This window comes from Pocillopora verrucosa, chromosome 1, assembly GCF_036669915.1.
Source record: "Pocillopora verrucosa isolate sample1 chromosome 1, ASM3666991v2, whole genome shotgun sequence".
Lineage (NCBI taxonomy): Eukaryota > Metazoa > Cnidaria > Anthozoa > Scleractinia > Pocilloporidae > Pocillopora > Pocillopora verrucosa.
Genome location: NC_089312.1, coordinates 35,437,414 through 35,462,006, shown reverse-complemented (window position 1 = coordinate 35,462,006; position 24,593 = coordinate 35,437,414). Strand labels below are relative to the sequence as shown.

General features: G+C 40.0%; 1 protein-coding gene across 1 annotated transcript in view; it reads right to left on the bottom strand.

Annotated features, from left to right (window-relative positions):
• Positions 1-24,593, bottom strand: part of LOC131796977 (uncharacterized) — a 43,750-nt gene that overhangs the window by 9,196 nt on the left and 9,961 nt on the right. The window contains exons 3-5 of the mRNA XM_066161531.1: positions 23,065-23,387; positions 22,227-22,381; positions 21,738-21,981 (exon numbers count right to left, since the gene is read on the bottom strand). Of these exons, the coding sequence (XP_066017628.1) occupies positions 21,738-21,981; positions 22,227-22,381; positions 23,065-23,382 (717 nt within the window). The 5' untranslated portion in view covers positions 23,383-23,387. The remainder of the gene's footprint in view (positions 1-21,737; positions 21,982-22,226; positions 22,382-23,064; positions 23,388-24,593) is intronic.

Below are 24,593 nucleotides of genomic sequence, written 5' to 3'. Positions count from 1 at the left end.
TGTTTCTATCTTTTCGAGTCCGATTAATAAGTAAAGCAATGTTGTTTTGAGTTCATAGTATTATTATTTTCATGAATAAAGCTAAACGAGGTAGGTATCATTAAACCTGTTACACATCTATTACAAGTCTAACAAGGCTAGAAAAGTTACAAAGAATGTTTGTAAGTTTAATACGAAGAGGGTAAGATTAAATAAAGTTACACAACATGAGAAGAAGTATTTGTTGAATTGTTCTGTGAGGGTATATCAAAAGATAATTAAATTGAAGTATAGAGCAAGTCGGTAGTTATCAATGTTTTCTTGTAATAGACCCATGTGTCTTTATAAGAGTCAGACACACGTATCAAACTATCAGTGTAAATTTCAACTGAGTTCAGATATAGAGAAAAACCCTGGTCCTACTCCAATGTACATTTACCCTAGCAAAACAATAACGGCACCATATAGCCAAGCTAACGAGTTGGTATTTGGATAAAATTGAGGACAACAATGTGTTGAAATGAGTTTATACTCTTTGATTTACAATAACAAACAAGGAATCAATTCTGCTAATGATCTCGTGTCAATAATGAATATTGGAAATCAGTTGTATTCAAGTTTGTCTCAGTTAACCAGACAATCATTGTTAATGCAGACAGAATTACCCACACTTATAAATGTGTTCGAGACTGCGCGCTATAATCTATGAATATTCGCAACAATATTTCCAGCCTGAAATCGGCAGAAAAATAAAAATATTTAGCCTCAGCCGGGAAAACAGTATTCTCATTTAAAAAAGAGTAGGCTTATAAGGAAAAAGACAGTGCCGCGGAAGGTCATAAATTGAAAAGGGTGGTACCGTTTTTCAAAAGCCGTGTTTACACAATTTTATGCTCTTTCAATTTCTGTTTCCCAATACAACATTGCATAAAAATAAATAGCAACAGTACGCGTTCTGATCGATTTCATTTATTAAATCAAGTGATAATTTAAAGCAGTCTTAACCTTGCTAGAGCAACTGATATAACCGAGCTGATGGCCCAACAAACGCTAAAATGAATATTCACACACGAAGAAGATGCCACGTAAACTTTGATTGTTGACGGAAATCGATGGTTAACGAAAACTCTTGTGTCAGCCAGAAACATACATGACTTCGTTACATACTAGTCTGCATTTTGCAAGCGTGGGTTTCGTTCTTCCTCTTCGATTTCCCCATCCTCGTCTTCTCCCGAAGAGCTTCGAGCGCTTCGAGCTTCATCAGATGGAACAATTCTAACACGCGGTTCGAATTGATACGGTTGTATCACATACCTTCCCCCACTGTATCTTCTTCAAAATCATTGGATGCCGAGCAAGATTCAGGAGATGAAGAAGACGTAAATGTGGCGCTGCCTTGATGCTACTGTTAAACTTTTTTGAAGTACCCAGCTAGAAGAACGTGTTTTGACGTTCCGACGTCATTCAACCATTGGCTGACCGGTTTGTGAACATTCAATCATCGTCCAAGATGGCGGATTTCTAACCGAATTTTAAGCTCACTTCAACATAGCAATTCTGAGGTCTCTTACTCAATTTTATCTAACAACTACAAGAAATTACCAGGAAAATATTAGAACTTTTACACGAAAAAAAGTTCATTTTTGCACCTTAGTTTCCCTTTAAGGAGAAGAAGTACTTTTCTGCGAAAATTTAGATAAAAGATATATATATGTTATTTGCCGGCTGGGAGGTCCGTATGGTGAAAAACTGTGACCGAGGTCTTGAACCGACCCTTAGCCGGTAAATAACATATTTATTGTTTTTAAACTTGACGAAATTCTTTCCAAAAGAACCCGAATGATTTAGGGCTGTAAATACGGCAAGATCTTCCATAAACTGAACAAATTTTGAGCGAGTAAATGGTAGTTAAAATAGAGGTGAAGCAAATTAAAGAGAGATGCCTCAGCGAAACATTTTCATTTTCGTAACGATAAAGGTGATTTAAAAGGCTTCCAAACAAACTTTGAAACATTATTTTTACAAGTATCTGTCACAATCTGACACCTGTCAATTAGAGAGCGCGCAAGCAAAAAAAAAGCATAAGAGCATTTGAAAAACAACGGAACTAGTTTGGCAAGGACTGTCAAGACAATGTTTTCTTCAAAATCAGTCAATGATCTAACGGAAAGTATTATTCACTCTCATCGACGATTCATTCATGTACGAAGATTTAGTGATGTGAGTTTAGATGTGAGTAAATTCAATTTTTTATTTTGAAGTTGTGAGAGTTTGCTCGTTTGTTTGCTGCAATGGCGTGTTTAACTCTGATCTTTCCTTCACAAAAACTAAATTCGAACGGCACACTCCAACGAGACACAAGGGAATTTAATGCGGCCTTTTCTCAAAAAATTCCTTCAGTTTCTGTTGTGTAATTTACGGTACAAATGTCCAAATTGAACGGAATCGGAAAGACTCACCGGGAGCCTATATTTGTTGTAGAACTTAAATTAAAACTTTGCTCGCTCTTTCTCTACTAACAATTTTCTCGAGAAAATTCAGATATTAAATTAATGAAAGTTCCATCGTTCAGTTTAACTGTAACCAAATACCTCACGTTTTAACTTTCTGGGTACTTTTTGTGAACGATTAAAATTAATTGCAGACAGTTTTTAGGCCGCTTGTCAACCAACGTAATGACACTATTGTTTATACAAATTCATTCTGAAACCAATATTTTTCTGTCAACCAAAGTGATTTGATAGAGAGAAAAGAGAGGATTCATAAGTTATTTATCGGCTTGAGGTAGTGACCGACGTGTTTGTTTAAAAATACTGCCCAGCCGGAAAACGAGGTATATTTATGAAAAATGACAACGAAAGTTGGGATGTACTCAGCGACTCACGAAAGCGTTACCGTGGCCCGTGGGCAGAGATGGGAAAATACTGACCGGGTAAAGAACCAATCAGATTGCAGGATTCGTTACCGTGCCCTCTAAAAAAACAATAAAAATTGTTATTGCCCCCAAACAGCATTCATCTTTCAATTTTTTTATCAATCATGCATGAATGATGAGCAGCTTTAAGAGTTTGCAACAACCCAACCTAGTTGCAAGACAGTAATTCACGATTCAGTTACCTCTTTCCCGACCTTCTCTTCTGAATGTTTCTCCGATGATAGTCGAAGTCTTTTCAATGGTCTTCGATGCGAAAAAATCGTGGGTATTGCACCTGGTTTTAGCATAGATCTGGGTTTTAAAACCAAGAATTTCTGCTTTCAAGTCTCGTTCGAAGCAGCCTGAGGAGGGAAATGCTCTGAGCACAGCCTGGAGTTTTTCGAAACGACCATATCCGCTCGTGAGATCTTTGCCAGCCACACTGATCGTAAAGCTTCAGCCCTCGGAAAGCAATGGTAGGATATACCAGTTATGTACCTCGAGTCGTTGTATACAATTTCTTAGCTCAAAAGTAATCGAAGTATATAAAGCAGCGAGGGCTAGTCAATCGTCAAGAACAGATAGGAGAATAAACTCAAACGACTCAGACTTCTGCATTTGTACATCCCTTCTTGCGTAAGCCAAGAATTCAACCCATTATAGAGAACCTATAAACCAAAGTTCAACACGAATTCCAAAATTTTATTTCCTTTTGGACTTCTTGCGACATTGTTAACAGCGTGCGTTATCCATTGCAAAATCCAGACTACAAACGCGTTGCAAACTAATGTTAAAAAAAATAAATAACAAAACCTGGGAAACAGAATGGAAGATGAAATATCTTAAATTACCAGTATGTAAGAAAAATTAAAGTGGAGACCCTATTTAGAAAACATTGAGGTCAAGCTAAGTATAAAAGATGCGCCGCAAATGATCTGGACATGTAACTATGTTTCAGACACATAGTGTTACGAAAGCCAAGATATTTTTCTCTTACACAATCCTTGGATAGAAGACCAGTTTTCTAATATGAGAGGCGCTTGAATCATTTTTTGCTTCACCTCGCACAATCTTTGCCCCTGGAAAACCACAAATTCTTTCCCGTGAGGAAGCCGCAGTCCTGAATTCAACTCGCCCGTTTCTTGCCGTGTTTACCTTCATCCCCATAACCTGCGTAACACGCTACAAATAAAACCGCTGACATTCGTGTTGTGAGCCAACGTACCACTGTCAAATATCGAGCCAATTATCACCCAAAACCATTCGTTTTCTGGATGAAAACTGTCGTTCGAGGAAAAAAATTGGCGGAAATTTGTTCCAGCATACATAAATGTACGATACACGGTGAAAAAAATTACATGAATTTGGACTTCAGTTCTCCTTGTAATCACCGACACCGGAAATCGTAACCAGGTATTCCTCGCGACTTCCCTCGGTTTGTTTTCCAATTTTCCCGGGTCGCTGCCAATCACTTCTTGCGTAGAAACTTACGAAACCTGCCAAGTGGAAGTATGATGGCTACTGTTGCTTGCCGAAATTTTCCGCCGTCAAAACGTAGAGGTCTGGTTCTGCCTCGGAAATTTTATTGTCTGGAGCTTAGATATGTCAGGAGAGTTTCATTGACAGCTGGATTGCACCCATGTTGTGAAACCATTTATAAAGACATTGCGCTTTGCTTCGCTTTTTTTGTCACATACAAAAAGGGAGACGTGAGGTTACTGAAAGATGATTCATGCTAGCCCGTAAGTATCACTTAGCACTGGCACAAGTCCGCCTAACAGGCACACGCATGACTTAACAGTGGAAGATAGCGATATTTTCAATAACAATATAGTCCAATGTTTAAGAGGCAGTTTCGCATTTGCATGACAAAAATTAAAGAATCGCTACGACCTAGCGCAAAAATTCTGACTTACTAACAGTCAGTCGAAAAACCGCTCAAAGTAATTTGAATGAGTCAATGAACACTCCATAAATTAGCAGTAGTTGCTCATACATCAACCTCCCACCCCTCCCTGCCTACTCATAGTTCGCCCTCCACCCCTCCCCCTCCCTCAGTAACAACAGTCTGCCTACCAGCCCTCCCTGAATGCTGACAGACTGCATCTCACTTTTTCCTAATTACCAATGATCTGTTCTCTCCCCCCCCCCACCCCCGATAAAATGGTTCAAAAAAGAGTTCAGTCCATATTTTACCCTCTGCCCAGGGTCACAGGGTAAAATATGGACTTTTTTATCGGGGGGGGGGGGGGGCAGACCATTAGTACTTAGGGATGGGCGGGATGCAGTCTAACGGTACTCAGGAAGGGATGGTAGGCAGACTGTTGCTACTGAGGGAGGGGTGGAGGACGAACTATTAGTACACAAGGAGGGGTGGGAAGTGATGTACTGGTAACTGCTACTGATTTATGGAGTGTTCATTGACTCATACAAATTATTTTGAGCGGTTTTTCGACTGACTATTTGTATGTCAAACATTTTGCGCTAGGCCGTAGCATTTCTTTAATTTTTTGTCATGCGAATGCGAAACTGGTACTTAAACACTGGACTATAATTGTTATTGAAAATATCGCCAATTCCTGTTTTTGATCCTCCACTGTTAAGTCACGCGTCTGCCTGTAAGGTCATCATCTTTCAGTTGGGTAAGCTGGAAACCAGGAATCCGGAATTTTTCAACGTCTATTTTTTTATTCAAAATGACTCCGATGATTTTCCGAAGAGTGTACGAGCTCCGAATATACTCCAAAGATTAACCGAAAATTATCCGATGGTTTCCGAAGTCACCCGGAGAGCCCTGAATTTTTGACTGCTTGTTTTTTAATTCAAAACGACTCTGAAGATTTTCCGAGTAGTGTACAAGCTGTGAACATACTCCGAAGTTACCCGAGGATCCGGCATGAGGAACAATCGAACCCCAATGAACATGGCAGGTAATTTAGTGTTAACAAATGGGTTGAAAACGTAAATTAGCCCCCGTAAAGTGTAAAACAGCTGACGTTTCGAGCGTTAGCCCTTGCAATCGCTCTGACGAAGGGCTAACGCTCGAAACGTCAGCTTTTTACCCTTAACGGTGGCTAATTTACGTTTTCAACCCAGTTGTTAACACTAAATTACCTGCTATACTCTCCCGTATACCAACGCAGCACCACAGTTTCTTTAGAAACTTACCCCTTTCTCCATGAACATGGTCGGACACCTGTGAGGAATTAAGAAAACGCCGGAGAATCTGCCTCAACAAATTTTTTTTTACTGTCTATTTTTATGTAAGTTACACGGAATTTTTGATGGTAAATTTTGTCTCAGCCAAGTGAAAAGTGCATGAATATTGGGTAAATTCAAATCAGTTTTTTCCGGTTTGGACAGTTAACCACCCCGATACCCCACTCCTTTTTTCTCGCCCGAAGAACGAAGAACGATCGAAAACGCAGGCTTTGTAAAGACTTAGCATGCAGTAAAATACGTTAATGGCGTCATTGCCTTAAAAGTGATCGCGAAATTATTTTTTTGAGTAAAACTTGAATAAATAACTTGAATTTTGAATGAAAATAGAGCGACAAAAATAAATTCTTGTATATGCGACACGTATCACAATAGTGTACTGTATGGCCACGTGTGCAATCATATTATCGGGTACATGTACAATTACTGTGACGTAATAGCGACGCACGGTCGAGCAAGAAAGAGTAGCACATTTGCGCAAAGTCAATAGATTGTTCTGCAAAATGGAGTGGAGAAGAACGTACGCGGATGTTGTATCAGGTAAGTTCTTTTAGAAGTTTGCTATTTTTACATTCCCTATTCTAGTTCTCTGGAGATTTACTGTAATTTCCTTTCAATTTCATCACGGAAAATCATCTTCCTCTGAAAGTGACGCGGACCTGAAGACAAGGTAAGGTGTACTTATAAAGGGAAAGTGCAGAGAGTTTTTCTATGATATTTTTTCTTTCGGCAGTGTTCGTTAATACAGCTTTGAATGAATACATATTTGGGTAGGCTGGAATACGAATAAATGAATCGCTCCCACGGTTGAAGTGTCCTCCTAAAACGTGCTTTCGCGCTACTATAAACTGTCTGGGTGCCATTGGTGTCGATGGCATTTTGCAGGATTTTGGGCAGATAACAAAGATAACAAAGATAACAACCATAAGGTAGAGAAACAAAGATAAGAGGGGTTTCACAAGTCTACAAGCCCCCCATCTGTACAAGTAGCCCGAGGTTTTGCCATGTTTTTGATAAATTTGCTCTGACTTTAATACGACACGGTAAAGTGGATCTTAGTGGAAGATATCCATTATTTACGGGATAAATGTTTTGAGTCATGGTCAATTTTTTATGCTAATTGATGTGTTTGGAATTTTTTGGTGAGAATTGCGCAACGAAAGTGAAAATTTGTTCCTAAAAGAAATCCACATGTCCGTGTGAAAGGTTAATTCCTCCCTTGTTTAGTTTCTGGGGCAGCCATATTCAATGGGGCGTAAATGTAAGTGTTTCGAGGCTCTTTTAAACATAAGTTATCACATAGTGTGTCTTAAGAAAATCTCGGAACGAAAGGGCTAGAACTGAAAAAAATTCCCCTGTTTTCTCTTTAAATAAAGCTAATTAAGAGATTTTTCAGGCCTGCGGGTGACTAGACGTATAATGCCCTGGAAGTGTAATGTACTTTGAAAAGTGTCGGTCCACTTGAAATGGGCACTCTCATTTCCCCACTGGTAAATTGTGGTTTCGAAGAATCTAACTACTTATTGTTGAATTTCAACTGTGAATTTTACTTTTGGATGATAATTGTTTGTTTTTGCTACTCAAAATCCAATTTCCTGTTTGATAAAATTCCACAAAGAAAACACACCGTATGAAAATAACGTTTCTTGAGCAGAGCCTGTATTCGCTATTTCGTTACTAGAGGCTGTTTTGGGGCTTAAAATGTTCTTTCCTTGCCTGGTAATTTACTACCTTAGCTGACGACATTTGTTGAAAAATTGTCTACATTGCTACATTAAAAGTGCAGAGTGGTTGCAATTCTGCTTCTGACTACTACAAGCAGCAGAGAACCCCTAAACATTTTTCCTACCCCCCCCTCCAAGAAAACCCACGCGGTTAATTAACCTCGACCACGCGATAGCGCGTTAGCGTGATAGGGTGGCGTACGCGGTGTTATTATAACTGTTTGTAAGTGTCGCGCACTCATTTTTTCACCTGAAACACTCTTATTTCTGCGGGTAAATGTCTTGGACGCGTTGAAATATTACGACTTGCTATTTCGCTTTCGTATGACTCACTGTAAATACTTTATGTTACATTTTTAGCCCTTTTGCCATCAAGCAAAAGCGCGCCATTGCTCACACAGGCAAAAGAAAAGAAAATCTCCAGCTGGTATGATTTCTCAGATAGATAAATAATCGATTGCGGAAATGCCTCAACCTTGCATCTTCGTTCTTTCAAAGGCATCCGCACATGCTAGGCACTGAATGATTGTGGGTTAAAAAATGGTTATTCCTCAAGGGCATTGTTTACATATACATACTGTTGACTCCCATTCTCTACCCAGTGTAGCCAGGCGGTGTGCGCACTCTATTTGCGTTGCATCATGGTCGTAAAACGAAAAGTGAGCCATTTGCGCCCTGTCGCGGTCGAGTGAACATCTCTGGTGGAAGCAAGATAGCGTGAATAAACGTGGAATGTAATGGGGATTCCCTGTCTTTTGCCGTTCCTTCGAAAGCTTAAAAGTGTTTCCGGGCCTGTGCGACTCCTGTTATTCCTCCGTGACAAATTCGTTGCTAGGAGGCGACTGAAGAGATTCAGAAAGAATCGAAACTGCAGCCATGTCCGAGAATCTATTCATTTGGCAGCAGTTACACTTACAGCCGATGGCTATGTGAATAATATCAAATTCGCGAGTTATTTAATGGGGAATCGGCACTTGACATGGAAACGCATTACAAAGAGGTAGCGACATTTAAATGCGTAAATACGGGATTCGCGAAAGGAGAAACCTTCCGCCTCTGAAGACCAAATTTGTCACGCTCAACGTTTAATAAAAAACATACAGAGTTTCAAATATGCTTAAAGAATAAAGAATACCTAGAGTAGGGTTTTGAGAAGCGTATCTCTGGAGTTATTTTCTGCGGGAGAGACTGATACTTGAAAGCAAAAGAAATAGTGCGCACACATGAAAATATTACCTCTCGTAACACAATCTCATCCGGCTTTGCCAAACCTCAAGAACATATAGATGGGGAAATGACACCTTAAAACTAACCCTTAATATCACATCGGAAATGAAAGTCATTAAAGGATATCCTAATAACAACAGCTAAGTTTTCAGGTCAGAAGATTTAAAACGCAAGCAAATGGCAGGAGTCGCACAAGCCTATCAACACCTTTTAACGATCGCTTGCCTTTTGCTTTCTGGCTTACCCGGCGTGTTGCCGTGTGCAGTGTAGAGTTATTCATTGGTCAAGTGACTCCTTTCACGGCTCACATTCAACGGTCCTTCATTAAGTGATCAAGATAGTAGATTTACCATACAACACTCGCGATGATTCGCTTTTACTTATGAAAGTAGATTTACAACATTATTGAGTATACAATAGTAACGCCGTGTAACGCAACAATAGGCCTTTTCTCGGCCATAATCGGTCTCAAACACCAGCACTTAAAATGCGAGAAACACATGCATCGTTGGGGAGCGTTTGAGAGCGTTTGGTCAGTGCTGTTAAAGAAGGATCAAAGTGGCCATCCAAACTTTTGAAAGGCTCCAAACTATGACGTATATCAAATTTGACCTTCCCGAGATCCGGTCTCAAATTACATACTAAAAAACAGTGGTTGCGTTTGTCCTTGAGAACCGTAGAATACGCGAAAAATACGTACAAAAAATACTTTTACACATTCAGAATAAATTAAATCTCATGTACCTATGGTGAAAGAAAAAAGAAACAGCCTAACTTTTACAGAATGTTCAGTCAAAATATGCCGAATTCTGTCGCTTTCACCGCCATATTGAAAATGAAGCTACCACAATGCAATGCAATCAGAGTGCGCACACCACCTGCAGTATAGGTTAAAGATAATAAACAAATTAATTATAACTATTCTCTATTATCACCACAGAAGCGAAAAAGGAGTTCGCAGAAAAACGAAGTACTCCTGAGGACAACGACAACCCGATAATTATCAGAGACTCTCCAGAAAAGGTGAAAGGTGTCAGACATGAAGGTTGTGGTCGAACAATTTTAAAATCCCGAATTGGCGCAAAGCGGAATCTCGAGGTAACATCGAAATTGCAGATCCCAAAATTGAGGCAGTCACATTACAGCGAGGGGTCCGCTTCCTCAACTTCCGAGGATGACAGTTTACCGAAAGAAATAGATGCTACGCCAACGTTTCACGATAAAAACAAAAAAATTCCGCTCTTTTCTATTCAACCGAGGAACGGAAAAAGCTTTAAAGCTCGAGAAATCTGGGACATTTTGTTTAAAGATCAGCCAGACGAAGCCAAGTGCACTCGTCAACCGATGAAAGTAAAGCATAATGCTGCCTTCTTGATTGACGTTAGAATTGTACCTCTCGATGATTTGCCAGCGGACGGAAACGGTCGTTACGCGAACAACGGACAAGTGACTCATACCTACACTAATCCTTCTAATGGTAGGTGGAAAAAGAAGGGGGACTCTCGTTAAATCCTCAAAACAAAAAACGAATACCACCTCACGCGAGAATACAGAAAGCAAGGAAACTTTCGTCAGACAATTGCCTATCTAAATGATTTTAATGGAGATATCGTTAACAATGTTGCGTTACTGCAATACACGTTTACCGGGATGGAACACGACCTCGCCCCAACTGTTCATGGGAATGCGAAAAGGAAGAGGTTTTTTATCAGAAAAAAACCTTTTGTACGACGAAAGCTCAAAGAAAACCTCTCGTGATACGCCGAGAGCGAAGCGGTAGCGAAAACAAGGCGAGACCTGGGAGCACCTCTTTCCGCAAGTTCAGATGCTGATATACCCCGCGGAAGGACTCAGGCATATGACATGAAACGGGCGCCTGTGGAATCGTCCTATGCAGAACTCAGATCTACAGAAACGGATGAGATGACAAATCTAAACTGGTTCGCTCATACAGAAGGGAAGGACTTTGTGCGAATACAAGAATTGTCTGGGGAGCCCCTCATTTTGTTAGCAACCGATAATCAACTTGCTGACCTATCGCGATTCTGCACGCAAGATCTGGACTTCAGCCACTTGTCAGTCGATCCAAGGTTTAATTTTGGAAATTTTAGTGTAACACCGACCTTTCATAGAAACGTCCTTTTAAAATCTGTGAAGACTGGTAAGCGTCCTGTTTTCATAGGGCCTATTTTTATTCACCACACAAAATTTAAACAAAGTTAGTTACAGTGCTTTAACAAATTGAAGAGCATTGTACCAGCACTGGAAAATCTGGTAGCTTTTGGAACGGATGGTGAGTACAGCTTTAACGAGGCACTGTCCACCTGCTTAACAAAGGCAATACATCTCCGCTGCTTCCGTCACTTCGAAGGTAACGCTAAGTCAAAATTAAACCAGTTGCACGTAACAGAGTTCAGACAATACCTGTCGGAAGTATTTGAAAAGCAAGAAGGACGAACCTATCAACCAGGTCTCCTAGATGCAACTATTCGAGATGAATTTGACGCAATTCGTCTCTCATTGAAACAGCCTTGGGCGGAAAGGGAAGGCAGGGGAGACGGTAGTTCTAAGTTCCACGACTGGATGATGGAAAGGGCCTCCATGATGAAGAATTGCATGGCTGCAGATATACGAACAAAGGTGGGCCTTGGTTCTTCGCCAGATAAATTTTATACAAATAAAAGCGAAAACACGAATGCGAAACTTCGACAAAACATAGCGCGAAGAAATGGGTGAAACAGCATTCGCCAAAGCAGTCAAAGAAATGATTGAGGACGACCAAGAGGCAGAGGTCATATTAGCCCTATTTGGTGCCTCTGAGAGATAGGAACTCCGAGAACAATTTAAAAGATTTAAATTTTCTGCGGATGAGTGGTAGGCTATGAACGAACGCCAAAGAAAGGATTACGTCCAGAAGATATGTGACCTATCCATAGACGATATCTACGCTGGAAATTCCTACCATGCCAACCTCTTGTCAACAAAAAAGCAACTATCGTTTCCACGTAATTGCATAACAGAAAGTCTAGATCTCCACATCGCAGAGTGGATCTGGAAGAAAGCTGGTAAAATACCTTTCTAGTCAAACACCATCTTCCCAGCACCCTCGAGGGACCCCCAAATAAAGACATTCTTCGTCATGTCTGAAACAGGGAGTATTCCACTCTTTGTTCGAGTGTACGCAAACTTTAAAGTGACCTGTACATGCAGAAATTTCAAACCAAAACGAATATGTTCGCACTCTGTCGCCGTTGCCGAAAAATAAGGAGCCCTCGACAAGTTCGTCACATGGTATAGGGGGCAGAAGATCAAGGGTGGACTCTCGTCAGTGGCGACTATTAACACCGATAAGAGAGCATCTGGTCGAAAGTGAGGTCCAAAGAGGCAAAGAAAAACATAAGAAAATGTTGACTTCGTCTTACCTATGTCCTCCTCGTTTCTAGACATGGAAACAACAAGTGCGACTTCAAGTTCGACTTCGAGTGCTACTTTAGGTGCGACTACAAGTGCGACTGTACCCATTTCGCAAACAGCTATCCAGCAGTAGTTTGATTCAACATCATTTCCCTCAATTCTGGCTCAATCCAACACAAGCAGCGCTTGGAACGCTTCATTCTCGTCACGGCAGCCGCAAACACAATAGCAGTTAAAAGATCTTGCTTCCCACTCATCGACCAATCAATTACTGTATCATGGCACAGATCTACAGCTACAGCATCAGGCTTTTCCCCTGACTAGCGAGGTGTCTCACTTGGCCACGGCAATGGAAGGGGCTGGCCAAAGTCATCCTTTTAGAATCCCAGGGTCGTATGACATCCAAGTTTAGCCAGAGGCTGTCGCCGGCGATGCCTTCTACGCAGCAGAATACGTTTAGCGGTATGCGTCCACTCCAACCATCCGTGCTCCAAGGTTTTCCTTTATCGCTGAAACCCATCATTCCTGAATCTTCTAATCCTTTCTTTTTCAAAATGTAACGGATGTGTGGAAGCTTTCAAAAAGACTGTCAATCTGTTGATAGCATGGCAGTCATTGGACGTTTAGAGGTGGACTGGTATCCAAATCTGTACTTAGATGGCACCAAATGTTGGAAGTTAGGAAGAGCACGAAGAAGATGCTACCATATTAACATAGCATGTCTGTGCACACGTCGTCCCTGGTTCCATGCAGGCCACTTGAAAGGTCTGTTGATGAAGACTGAGGGAGGCCTGTCTCGAACGGAAGAGCTTATCGCTTTCGTTAAGCAGTGCTTTCCCGGAATTTTAATTGAGTAAATGGCAGACTGACTTCGGCATTACTCTATTTTCTTTGTACCGTTTTGATGAATAATCGAGATCTCGATTAAGGGGACGCTGACCATGTTAACCCATAATTTGACGAATGATTTGCTGTTTATTATTTAGTTTAACGGCTGTTAACAATACATAAGTAAATAATTAAAAATAAACAAAAGAGAAAAGAGAAAAATTGATAAAAAATAAATGAAGCCGGGGGTTCGAATGTTCTTCGAGGATCTCCGGGTAACTTCGGAAACCCTCGGATAGTTTTCGGTTAGTCCTCGGAGGATATATTCGGAGGTCGTACACTCTTCGGAAAAATGTTGAAAAAGCAAGCCTTCAAAAATTTAGGGCTCTCTGGGTAACTTCGGAAACTATCGGATAATCTTCGGTTAATCTTCGGAGTATATTTCGGGGCTTGTACACTCTTCGGAAATCATCGGGGTCATTTTGAATAAAAAAACAGACGTTGAAAAATTCCGGCGGAGTTCCGGATTCCAGCTTACCTTTCAGTTGCCTCACGTTTCCCTTTTGGTATGTGACAAAAAAAGCGAAGAAAAAGCGCGATGTCTTTAGAAATGGTTTCACAACATGGGGTGTAATCCAGCTGTCAATGATCTCCTGACATGTCCTAGCTCCAGACAATAAAATTTTCCAGCCAGAATCGGTCACATTTACTAACCTCTACGTTCTGCCGACGGAAAGTATCGGTAAGCAACAGTAGCCACTATAGTTCCACTTAGCAGGTTTCGTAGGTTTTTACGCAAGACGTGATTGGCAGCGGCCCGGGAAAATTGGAAAATAAACCGAGGGAAGTTGCGAGGAATACCTCGCGATTTTCGGTGCCGGTGATTAACTCCTTTGTTTGCGAAACAGATAAAATCGATATTTGTGCTTTCCCATATTGCAAGTACAGCAGTGTTTTTGTTCGATTCAAGAATATGGATTCCTCTTCGAAATCGTTTGCTGATTATTTTATACAGTAAAGGCATAAACGTTAAGATTACAATAGCGCTCGTGAATTCTATATGCTGTTAAGTTAAGGGCTAAGGACAGGAAATTTCGTGATCTCGTCAGATAAGATGATGATAACAAAAGGAAGATAGTTAAAGTTAATAATTACATACTGTATACACAAAGGGAAACGTGAAGCAACTGATGGTGCACAAGTCGACTCAAAAGGCACACGCATAACTCAGCAGTGGAGGATCGTAAACGCTATATTTTCAATAGAAATCAAAATCCAGTGTTTACGCGACAGTTTCGCTTTCGCGTGACGACAAAAATGAAGAAACGCAGCGGGCCAGCGCAAAATTTTGACGTACAAAAAGTCAGTCGAAAAGCCAATTAACATAATTTGTACGATCGAGTAAAAGCTCCATTAACCAGTAGTGCTGACTATCACAACCACCTCCCACCTCACTGCGTGGTAATAGTTCGTCTCTCACCCCTCCCTGAGTAATAACACATAACACTCTACCTCCCACCCCTCCCCCAGTACTAATAGACTGCATCCCACCCCTTCCTGAGTACTAATGGTGTGCTCCCCCTCCATTACAAGGGTCCAAAAATTGGCCAAAAAAAGTCCCAAAAATGGTCAAAACAAAAGTCTAGAAAATAGTCCAAAAAAATGGTCCGAAAAAATGGTCCAAAAATAGTCCAGTCCATACTTTACCCTATGCCTACATTAGGAGTGATCTGATCGCTGCATAAAGAGGTCCCTTTATTGGCTCATTAATTAGCTTCTCTTTTTTTCTGACGAGATGTAAATAGGCGTCAGGTTGTAAACCGCCATCATCACGATTTCATGGAGCGTGGGCGGAGTTGATATGCCAGGCTCTAAACAAAGGCGCTGGTGGTAACGTCGATTAGTGGTAACAGTTTTAGACTTATCCACCCAATTGTATGGTTGGTTGGGCATGCGTGCTCAGACAAGGCTGAATTTTCTTTTTCGCAAAAGAAGACCGCTTTTGATGCTCTTTCAAAGGTGTACCAAACTGTCTGTCCGATATACTCGTGATCACATTTATTGCACGGAATAGAATAAATAGCGTCGGGTCGTTGTTCTTTAGTGACAGGATCCTTAGGTTTGGCAAAAATATCAGTGTCCTAAAGTCTGAAAACTTTTTTTAGCAACTTTAACTCTGTGGAAAAGGTTGTGGTTATTCATCGTGGTGAATAACAATAAATAAGCTAAGTTTTTCGTTTGTCTCACGATGTAGTCACGTGTGATGTAGATCGCGACGTTTCGACTGCATGCTGCTAGTGTTCTTCAGGCGATGAGGTCGTCTGTTCTGGTTTCTAATGGTTATCCTTCTTCGTTCTTGCAGAAACTTACCAAGACCGGAAAACCAAACAACAGTGCCGAACCCGCCAACGAGTTCAAAGCCACTGCGGTTTTACCTTATGTTAAAGGTCTATCCGAACAGCTTCGCCGCTGCCTACAACAACAAGGCGTACGCGCTGTATTCAAGTCGGAGACTACGCTAAGATCTCAGTTAGTACGACCGAAAGACACTGTCGACCCGGCTAAACAAGATGGTGTAGTTTACAAGATTCCCTGTGAATGCAGCAAGGTGTACATCGGAGAGACTGGAGACAGAATTAAGGAGCACGATCGAGACATTCGACTCGCCCGTACCGAGACATCCGCCGTTTCAGAACATGCCCACAACAAGGGACACAAGCCACTCTGGAACGAAGTAAAGTTTATTGATTGTGACCCTTATTACTACACGCCCAGGGTCAAAGAGGCTATTCATATAAGACTTCACCCTAACAACATCAACAGGGATAGTGGAATAGAAATTCCAGAAGCATGGATGCCCACGATCAAGAAACACAACAACAGGAGAGCTGTGCGACAGCGGACCACCGAGGGAGCAAATCACTGAGGGAAAAGCAAGGATCGAAATGCACCAATCAGAGCTGTTGAAAAACAACCAATCACAGCAGAGCATCATGCTTTATAAGATCACGCATGACCAGTCGACCTCATCGCCTGAAGAAGACTAGCAGTATGCAGTCGAAACGTCGCGATCTACATCACACGTGACTACATCGTGAGACAAACGAAAAACTTAGCTTATTTAACTCTGTGACTATTCAAAATTCTCTTGATGGGTCCCGTAAAACCGTGAACAGCAAAACCAGTCGCTAGTTCCAACTCATCAAGAGTGGTACTAGTTGTAAGTGGTTTTAGGAGTGTCGAAACGTTGGGTCGATGAATTGTAACTTCTCGGTTATACTCATTAAATCTTTAAACCAGAGTAGTATTAAACCATGTGTGATTGTCCGCCTGGTTGCTATGTGAACTTAAATATAAACAAAGGTTGGTAAACATCAAATCGTAAGGTGATTAGAGACAAAAATCACTAGAGAGAAAACGAAATGGACTCCGAGGTTGGAAGGTTTTCACTCAGTTGCTCGGTTACATTGTCATAAGCTTCAGTACGTACGGTAATTCAATTACGTTTCGTGTTTCCCCCCGACACTTGTTTCGTACTCTAGCCACTTCCTGCGGCTTTACAACAGAACACAGAGAAGGCTTCTTTATTTGTTAAATCAAGTGCCTGGTACTTTGAATAAACTCTCTCTCTCTCCAGATTCATGACTGAGTATCGGCTACCTTTTTTTCCTTTTCTATTTTTAATTAAAATTATCTAACATTTTCCCCTTTTTACAGTAAAATTTTCTCATTCTATTTTTGAATAATAACACATCTATCCAAAGTTACCGCCTAATATGAAATCTTCAGTCAGTATACGACCAACGTTGTAAATAATCAATCTTTGGTACATCCATCGAAAAAAATCGCGAAAATAAATTTTTTTTACGAATTTTAAAGGTCTTCTAGGTCTTATTTATTACCATAAAACCCCTCTGGGATCTGGAATATTTTACTTTCCACACCATCTTAATTTTAACACAAAATCCCATTCCAACATACAGTATCAACTCGACCTAATACGTCAAAATTTTTTTAAAAAGGTCAATATATGATCTTTTTTCTTTATAAAATCATTATATTTGACATTTAATGCGTCTTTTCCGTTAGGAAAGTACTGCGCTTGTGAAAGAAAACATGTTAAACCCGTTTTTTTAATTATATGTCGCAATTAAACGATTTTATTACACAAAAGCCACTCCGTAGTAAATATCCATTTGACGTAGCAAGTACCCACTTTTTGTAGCAAATACCTATTTCTACTTTCTTTTGCACTAGAAACATTTTCTCTGGTAAAAGATTAATTTTTGGGGCACTATCTGCGTATTGCTGAAGAACAATCTACCCCTATGTAATTGCCAATTCAAAATATAACACGCTTTACCGACAAAAAGAGCGTACACACGCATTTTTGTAGGGAATAGTTTCATTTCCAAACGACTGAAATATTGAGGAATTCAAAGCGTTGTGGAAAGGATTTTTTTTATGTTTATGTAAATTAAATCATGGTAGCATCTTAGTTTTATAAATGCGTTACTTTACTTAGGTGTGATTTAAACGACTACGAGCGCTTATTGTGGTGTGAAAAATTTCCTTCAAGTGTTTCTTTCAATTGCATAAAATGCATCAGCATATAATCCTTATTCAAACCAGAAAGGGGAAGAAAATAACCTTTTTACTATTTATTGTTAACTGTTTTAAGCACAGAGCACGAAAAGCATATTTTTTCTTCAAGACTTAACCTTTTTATAAGGGACACTCTGGTGATCAAGTTATCATAGTATATGTTCAATTTTCTCTTGGCACAAAATTGACACTTTATTCAAAGAAAATTGAAATAAAATACCATTCTATATAAATATCATGTTGTGACAGAAAAAATAAAATGGAAAGTGTTTACAAAATTAAGCTTTAAAAAATTAAAGAAAAATACGCTGTACACAGCAGTACAAAATTGTTTTCTGTCACTCACGGTAACGATTAGAAATCAGTTGTTACTAATTCAGCGGCATGCAGCATAGTTTTTCAACATTTACATTAAAACATACAGCATAACATTTATGTATAAAAGACTGTAAGTGTAAATTAATACGCCCAGGGAAGATATTGTAAGGTTCTTCCAAGGTATATGCTCACAAATTAAAGATGTCCATACCCCTACAGTATTAACGAAAAATACGTTCATCTGTGTTTTCATACTTTAATCAACCGTAAACTACTCCTGATATTCAATATTCGCAGTATTCGCAAATTATCTTCTAGATTAGCTATCTATAGTTTTAACACAAAGTATTTGTGTTTTTTTTTGGAATCAAGAATATGTAATATAAAACACACGTTTTTCCTTCAGTTCTAGTGTGAGATGAGTGTTGTTTCTGTATTCGCCTTCCTCATGCAGTCACAGATGCGTGCATAACTCAGTTCCAATGGGAGCTCGACTAGTTTTGTTTCTAGCATACGCTTAGTTCAGTTGTAAATGCACGCATAGCTCAGCTCCAATGTGACCCTCGTTTTGTTTTTAGTGTATCCCTTGTTTAGTTTAAGATCCACCTACAACTCAGTTCCAGTGCGAGTTTAGTTCTGTTTTTAATGTACGCCTAGTCAGGTATATGTCATGCAGGCATAATTCATTCACAGTGTACCCCTAGTTCTGCTTTTCCTGCCCTTATAACTCTGTTCGAATGTGAACCTAATCTTCTTTTTCTGGTGTAGGCCTATTTCAGCTTTAAAGGTGCGCATGATTCTGCGATAATATTAACTTAGTTTTTCTTCTAGAATACGCCTAATTGAGTTTTAATTGAGTTTTAATCGTGCAAACTTTGTTATAGTGTAAGCTGAGTTTTGATCCGGCCATGTTTAAACCTAATTCAGTTCTAAATGCGCGCATAACTCTATTCATATACTCTATTCACATCGAAGAAATGCTAGCCATCATTCTAAAAAACATTTACTTTACCTTCGAAGGCCAGGTGTTTCTCCAATCAGAAGGCCTACCCATGGGTTGTAGTGTCTCAGGCATCCTAGCGATGCTATTCATAGACGAACTCGAAAATATCGCTCTCTCCTCACATCGATTCATCAAACCCTATAAACGATATGTGGAAGACATCTACCTACAGAAAACTCGTGAAAACACAGCCGAGATCGAAAAGCCAACAACCTCTACAAATGGTCTATCACTACCCTTCCTAGACTCCACAGTTACCATTTCTGACAATGGCGAGAGCTCATTTGAATTATCCAAGAAACCCGCAAAAAAACCACTCATTGCCCACCACGCCTCAGCACTACCCAGGAACTCCAAAATCAACTTTATCCGCAATGAACGACAATGCATACAACAGAGGTGTTCAACACAGACGACATCGCGGAAACACAACCACGCCTTCGACAATATCTTAAGCACCAACGGCTATCCTGAAAACGTTATACTCGAAACCAAACGACCCCGCGGACGCCGAAATCAACCACAACGACAACAACACTCCGATAAAGATTGGTTGTACTAAAAAATTCCAGAAAGATCACTAAAAAATCTTCAGAAAAGAAAACATAGACGTCCGAATTACCCATAAAGCCTACACTCTAAGAAAGACGAACCAGAATGTAAATGCATCAACTGCCCTGTCTCACACACAAAGTTTTGCTTACGCAGAAATACCATCTACAAGGTCAAATGCGACAGATGCCAGCAATTATACGTCGCGTAAAACAACATTTAAACGACAAAAAATTATCCATGTTCAAGCACTTATTCGCATGCCAAGGGATCACCAAAAACGCGAAAATAAAAGTTGACATTATCGACAACAATGTCCCAGTAAACTTCGCCTCCTCAAAGCACTTAAGATTAGAAAACTTAAGCCCGACTACATTATTTACCCTGACAATATTTATTTTCTGCATAGACCTTTTGTTCTAAATAATTCTAACGCATTAATATACCTGCCATTGTCCTGTCCTATCGTCTGCGGAGCCTAACACCTTGCCCAATATACTCTTCACTTCAAAGATTCCATCTACATTTCCTGATGATACCGTAGATTGGCGAAAGCTCGGAAAGCTAAATCATTGTAGCACACCTGGCCTCACTTTATTTACACGTCCGACTCTATTCATATAAGTTTAGTTGTATTTATGGTTAATACCTGGTTCTGTTTTATATGTGCGAAAACGACTCATTTATAATGTGATTATAGCCTGCCGGTTTCCAGTGTGTGTAATATAGGTTTAAATGGGCTCATAACTCAGTTACAATGTGAGATTGATATTGTTTCTAGTTTACGCTTAGCTTAGTTGAGTTTTGAACGGTACGCATAGCTTTGTAACAATATGAGTTTACTGCTGTCTCCATTACGTGCTTATGATCAGTTTTTAATCCATGCATAACTTTGTTACATTGTGAGCTACTTTTTGTCTCCAGTATGCGCCTAGTTCAGTTTTGAATACACACATAACTCTCACAATGCAAGCTTAGTTTTATTTCCAGTGTGCGCTGAGTGAAGTGTTAATTGCACACATTACTAAGATACAACGGGATCTGTCTTTTTTTTTCTGCTATATGCTTATTTCAGTTTCAAAGGTAGGCACACTCTCAGAGGAACTAAAAAGTAGAACGTTCACAATTAACATGGACACATGGGCACCGAGAAGAGGAAAAAGTATCTTTGTAAAATAGAAATACTATAAAAACGACGTAGATGTGTGTTTTCAGGTATTGAGTGGTTTGGTAGCTGTTTAAATTTGCTTGAGTATTTGCCACCGTTGCAAATACTCATTAAAGATAGTAAATACGAACGAGTGGATATTAGCTACCGTAGCAAATACTCAGTGAGTAGTTGCTACCGTAGTAAATACCCATTAATGGTACCAAATACAAACTAGTGGGTATTAGCTACCGTAATGAATACTGAGTGAGTTGTTGCTACGGTAACAAATACCCGATCATTGTAGCAAATACTCTCTTGAATCGCACTCTCTCTCTCTCTCTCTCCCTCCATATATATATATATATATATATATATATATATAGGAAGTCTGCAAGTCGATTTTCGCGTGGAACAGTGCTCAATACGTTGAAGCAGAGCAGAATAAATATTATGAGAGGAAAAAACGACGCAACTACATATCCCGACAAGCCTGTTTCGTGAATCGCTTCACTCTTCAGGGGTTTAATTAAACCCCTGAAGAGTGAAGCAATTCACAAAACAGGCTTGTCGGGATATGTAGTTGCGTCGTTTTTTCCTCTCATAATATTTATATATATATATATATATATATATATATATATGTATCCATGTATAAATATTATGAGAGGAAAAAAGGACGTAACTACATTTCCCGACAAGCCTGTTTCGTGAATCGCTTCACTCTTCAGGGGTTTATCCATGTATATATATATATCTGTCTGTCTGTGTGTGTGTGTGTGGTATGTATATATCTGGGAATCCTACCTGTACAGGAATTCCTTTACCACCATTAATACTCTTCAGTCGGGAAGGGAAATCCTCAATCATTGACACAAGTCCATCCATAGTGGTTGGAAGTTTGTCTGGTAGATCGGTGGCGTAGTATCTGATAGAGATGTCGGATACATTGTTGCATTGTTTTGACAGGTTGTCCAACGCAGCCTTCAGTCCTTCATGGCCACCTTCCCCTTCATGTAGTTTTCCTTCAGCAGTTCCTTTTATTTGGTTCCTATATAAATAAATGCAAAAAATGTTGTACAATTTCTGATCTTCTTGCTAACTTAAGACGATGATATTCTCAATAGGAAAATCAAACCTGCTGCCGGTAGCTTCAAATTTTGAGGTTAAGAAATCGTTTCTATAAGGGCAAAAACAGCCTCTAAAGCAGGAGGACTCTTTACAATTTTTATCTTAAAAAGTGATTTTTACATAAAATAGCTCGTTGTTTAGGGTAAATATCACTGTTGGGCGTACCTTGATGACTGTGATGATGACTTGAATGTCAGGCTGGCAACCATTTCTACTCCATACGTAACACTTCTTACGTAGTGAGTACCAAGTGAATGAAGAAATTCACCGCTGTTAACGTCATCTCTAACTTTCAATGAACCTTCAATTGTCTCAACAAGCTGAGTGATTGACATAATAAACATTGTTAATTTTTGCACGTCTGCGAGTATTTGATGTCCAAAGCTCATGACAAGACAAATAGCATCTTAAATCTAGCTGTGGAGTAATAATTTTAAACTGGGAAAGGGATCAGCTTTGCCCTTTACATCCTAATATCAGTATGCATACTCTCCATACTGTTTTGGCACATATTGGATTAGTCTCAATATGCAATCCTCAGATGTTAGTCTCCAGATCTCCCTTCTTCTCTAGCCTATACTCAAACCTTTAGTTTTATTGGCAAAAAGATGTGTGATTATCAAGTCTTCATTCTCCCTGCCCATGGGACTCATGTTCAAATACGCTTCTCTGTGATTGAGACCGTTCTCCGTTAAATAGGTATACCGCTAAGCAAATTATTTTTCGTGATAGAAATGAGGCGAGGCCTCTGCTAGGATTTTTCGCTCCTTCTTAGCAAAAACCAAAGACTGATTTTATGCTGGCTAGTAACAGAGATTTTATCGACAGTGTCACAATAGGACTAATGCAACAACCATGAGCCAAGAGATTATAAATTTCTTAACCAAGGGCAAGGTTGGTTTAGCTGTCAACATTTATTCATTGAAATTTTCAAAAGCTTTGGTATAGCCGAAGTTTTTGCAAATGACGGCATCGGGATTTCAAGGAATAAAACATACATTACCGTGATACATTTCATGACAGCCAGAAGGTTCGTCCTTCCTTCTTGGACTTCGTTCTCTTTAAGATATTGTCCTGCCCCTTGCACTTTCAGAAGATTGGCTTTGATCTGTAAGGACAGCTCACCAGATATGTCCAGTAAGTCATTGACATCTTGGCTGCTTTTTACCACTTGGTACTTAAAGGAGAACTTGTTAATGTCTATCGATTTAACTAATTCATCATTGCTTGATGAGGAGATGTCTGCACGTGCGCTCAATGTATTCCTGTCAAATGTCCTCCCGAGGATCAAATTAGGTGAAGTGTAGGCTGGAATGTTCATTATCTCTAAGAGATAAATGAATGAGAGCAACATAATTACATATTGTACAAGGCTGTTTTTTTTTTTTTTTTTTCGATGTCAACACTTTAGCGGTATTTTTTAGTCTTAATACAAATCTGACAGTAAAAATGTTCTGTGAAATAAAAAAATGCGAGTTTTTTTCCTTTGAAACAAACTGCTCACGGCGTATGTTTATGAATGAACGACAGCCGAATTCACAGGAACATGAAGATTGCTCGGAACGACAGCGCCGTAAAACTCGGCTGCTGTGACTGATGTGGCCTTCCACTCAACGCATCAGAAAAGATATCAGAGCAAGCTTTTAGTGGTTTATTCGAATGGCGGACAATGTAATTTCTGAGGCTTGTTTCACTGCGTTGACCGGAGATCGCCATGATGAGCTAGAAGCGACGGACCTCAGCACGATTGCAGTCGCTCCGACAGCATCATGATTTGTATGAATTTTATCAGTTATGCCAGTTTGGTTATATTTTTCATCGTTCCTCTTTTACTTTTAAACACGAAACTATAGATATAATATCATAATCCGAGTGTTAGCTGTGTTTGATTTTTATTACCGCACGTAAGCTTGCAATCTAACTGAGTGTGAAAACCTTCAAAACTCGGAGTGTCCATTTCGTTTTTGCTAAGATTTTCGCCTCTGTTCACGTTATACTAATTCCGATTATGGTGCTTAGCATTTAAGCAAACGTTTGTTCAGTTCTTCTGTTGCTACTTGCCGGCTCGCTTGTTCCGAAATTTCACTTTCAATTAACGAAATGAAGGTAGAGAGAAGTCCGGGAAATGGTCGAACATAGTACAATTTGGCGTGACAGGTTCAGCTCTGCTTCGCCTACGTGGAGCCGTACCCACTGTCGTTTTGAATTTGGTCTTCTGTTGGAACAGGGAGTAGGTGATTATCAGTTCCTGTTCTGCACACAGCTCAAGCAGCATGCGCCCGTTGGCGTTGCAACCCAGGTCACGTCCCACTCTTACATTAAAGTCGCCCGTGATGACGAGCTTGTCCCCACTGTCCTCATTGCAGAGGAGGGACCTTACGTCGCTGTAAAAGGCCTATTTGGTCGCGGGGTCTGCCATGAGTGTGGGAGCGTACACGCTGATGATGGTAGCTTATTGGCCAGTGTGTTCTTCAAAATGAAGCCTACTCCGGAAAGGCTACGATCCTCCTTGCTTTTGCCAGACTAGGACAA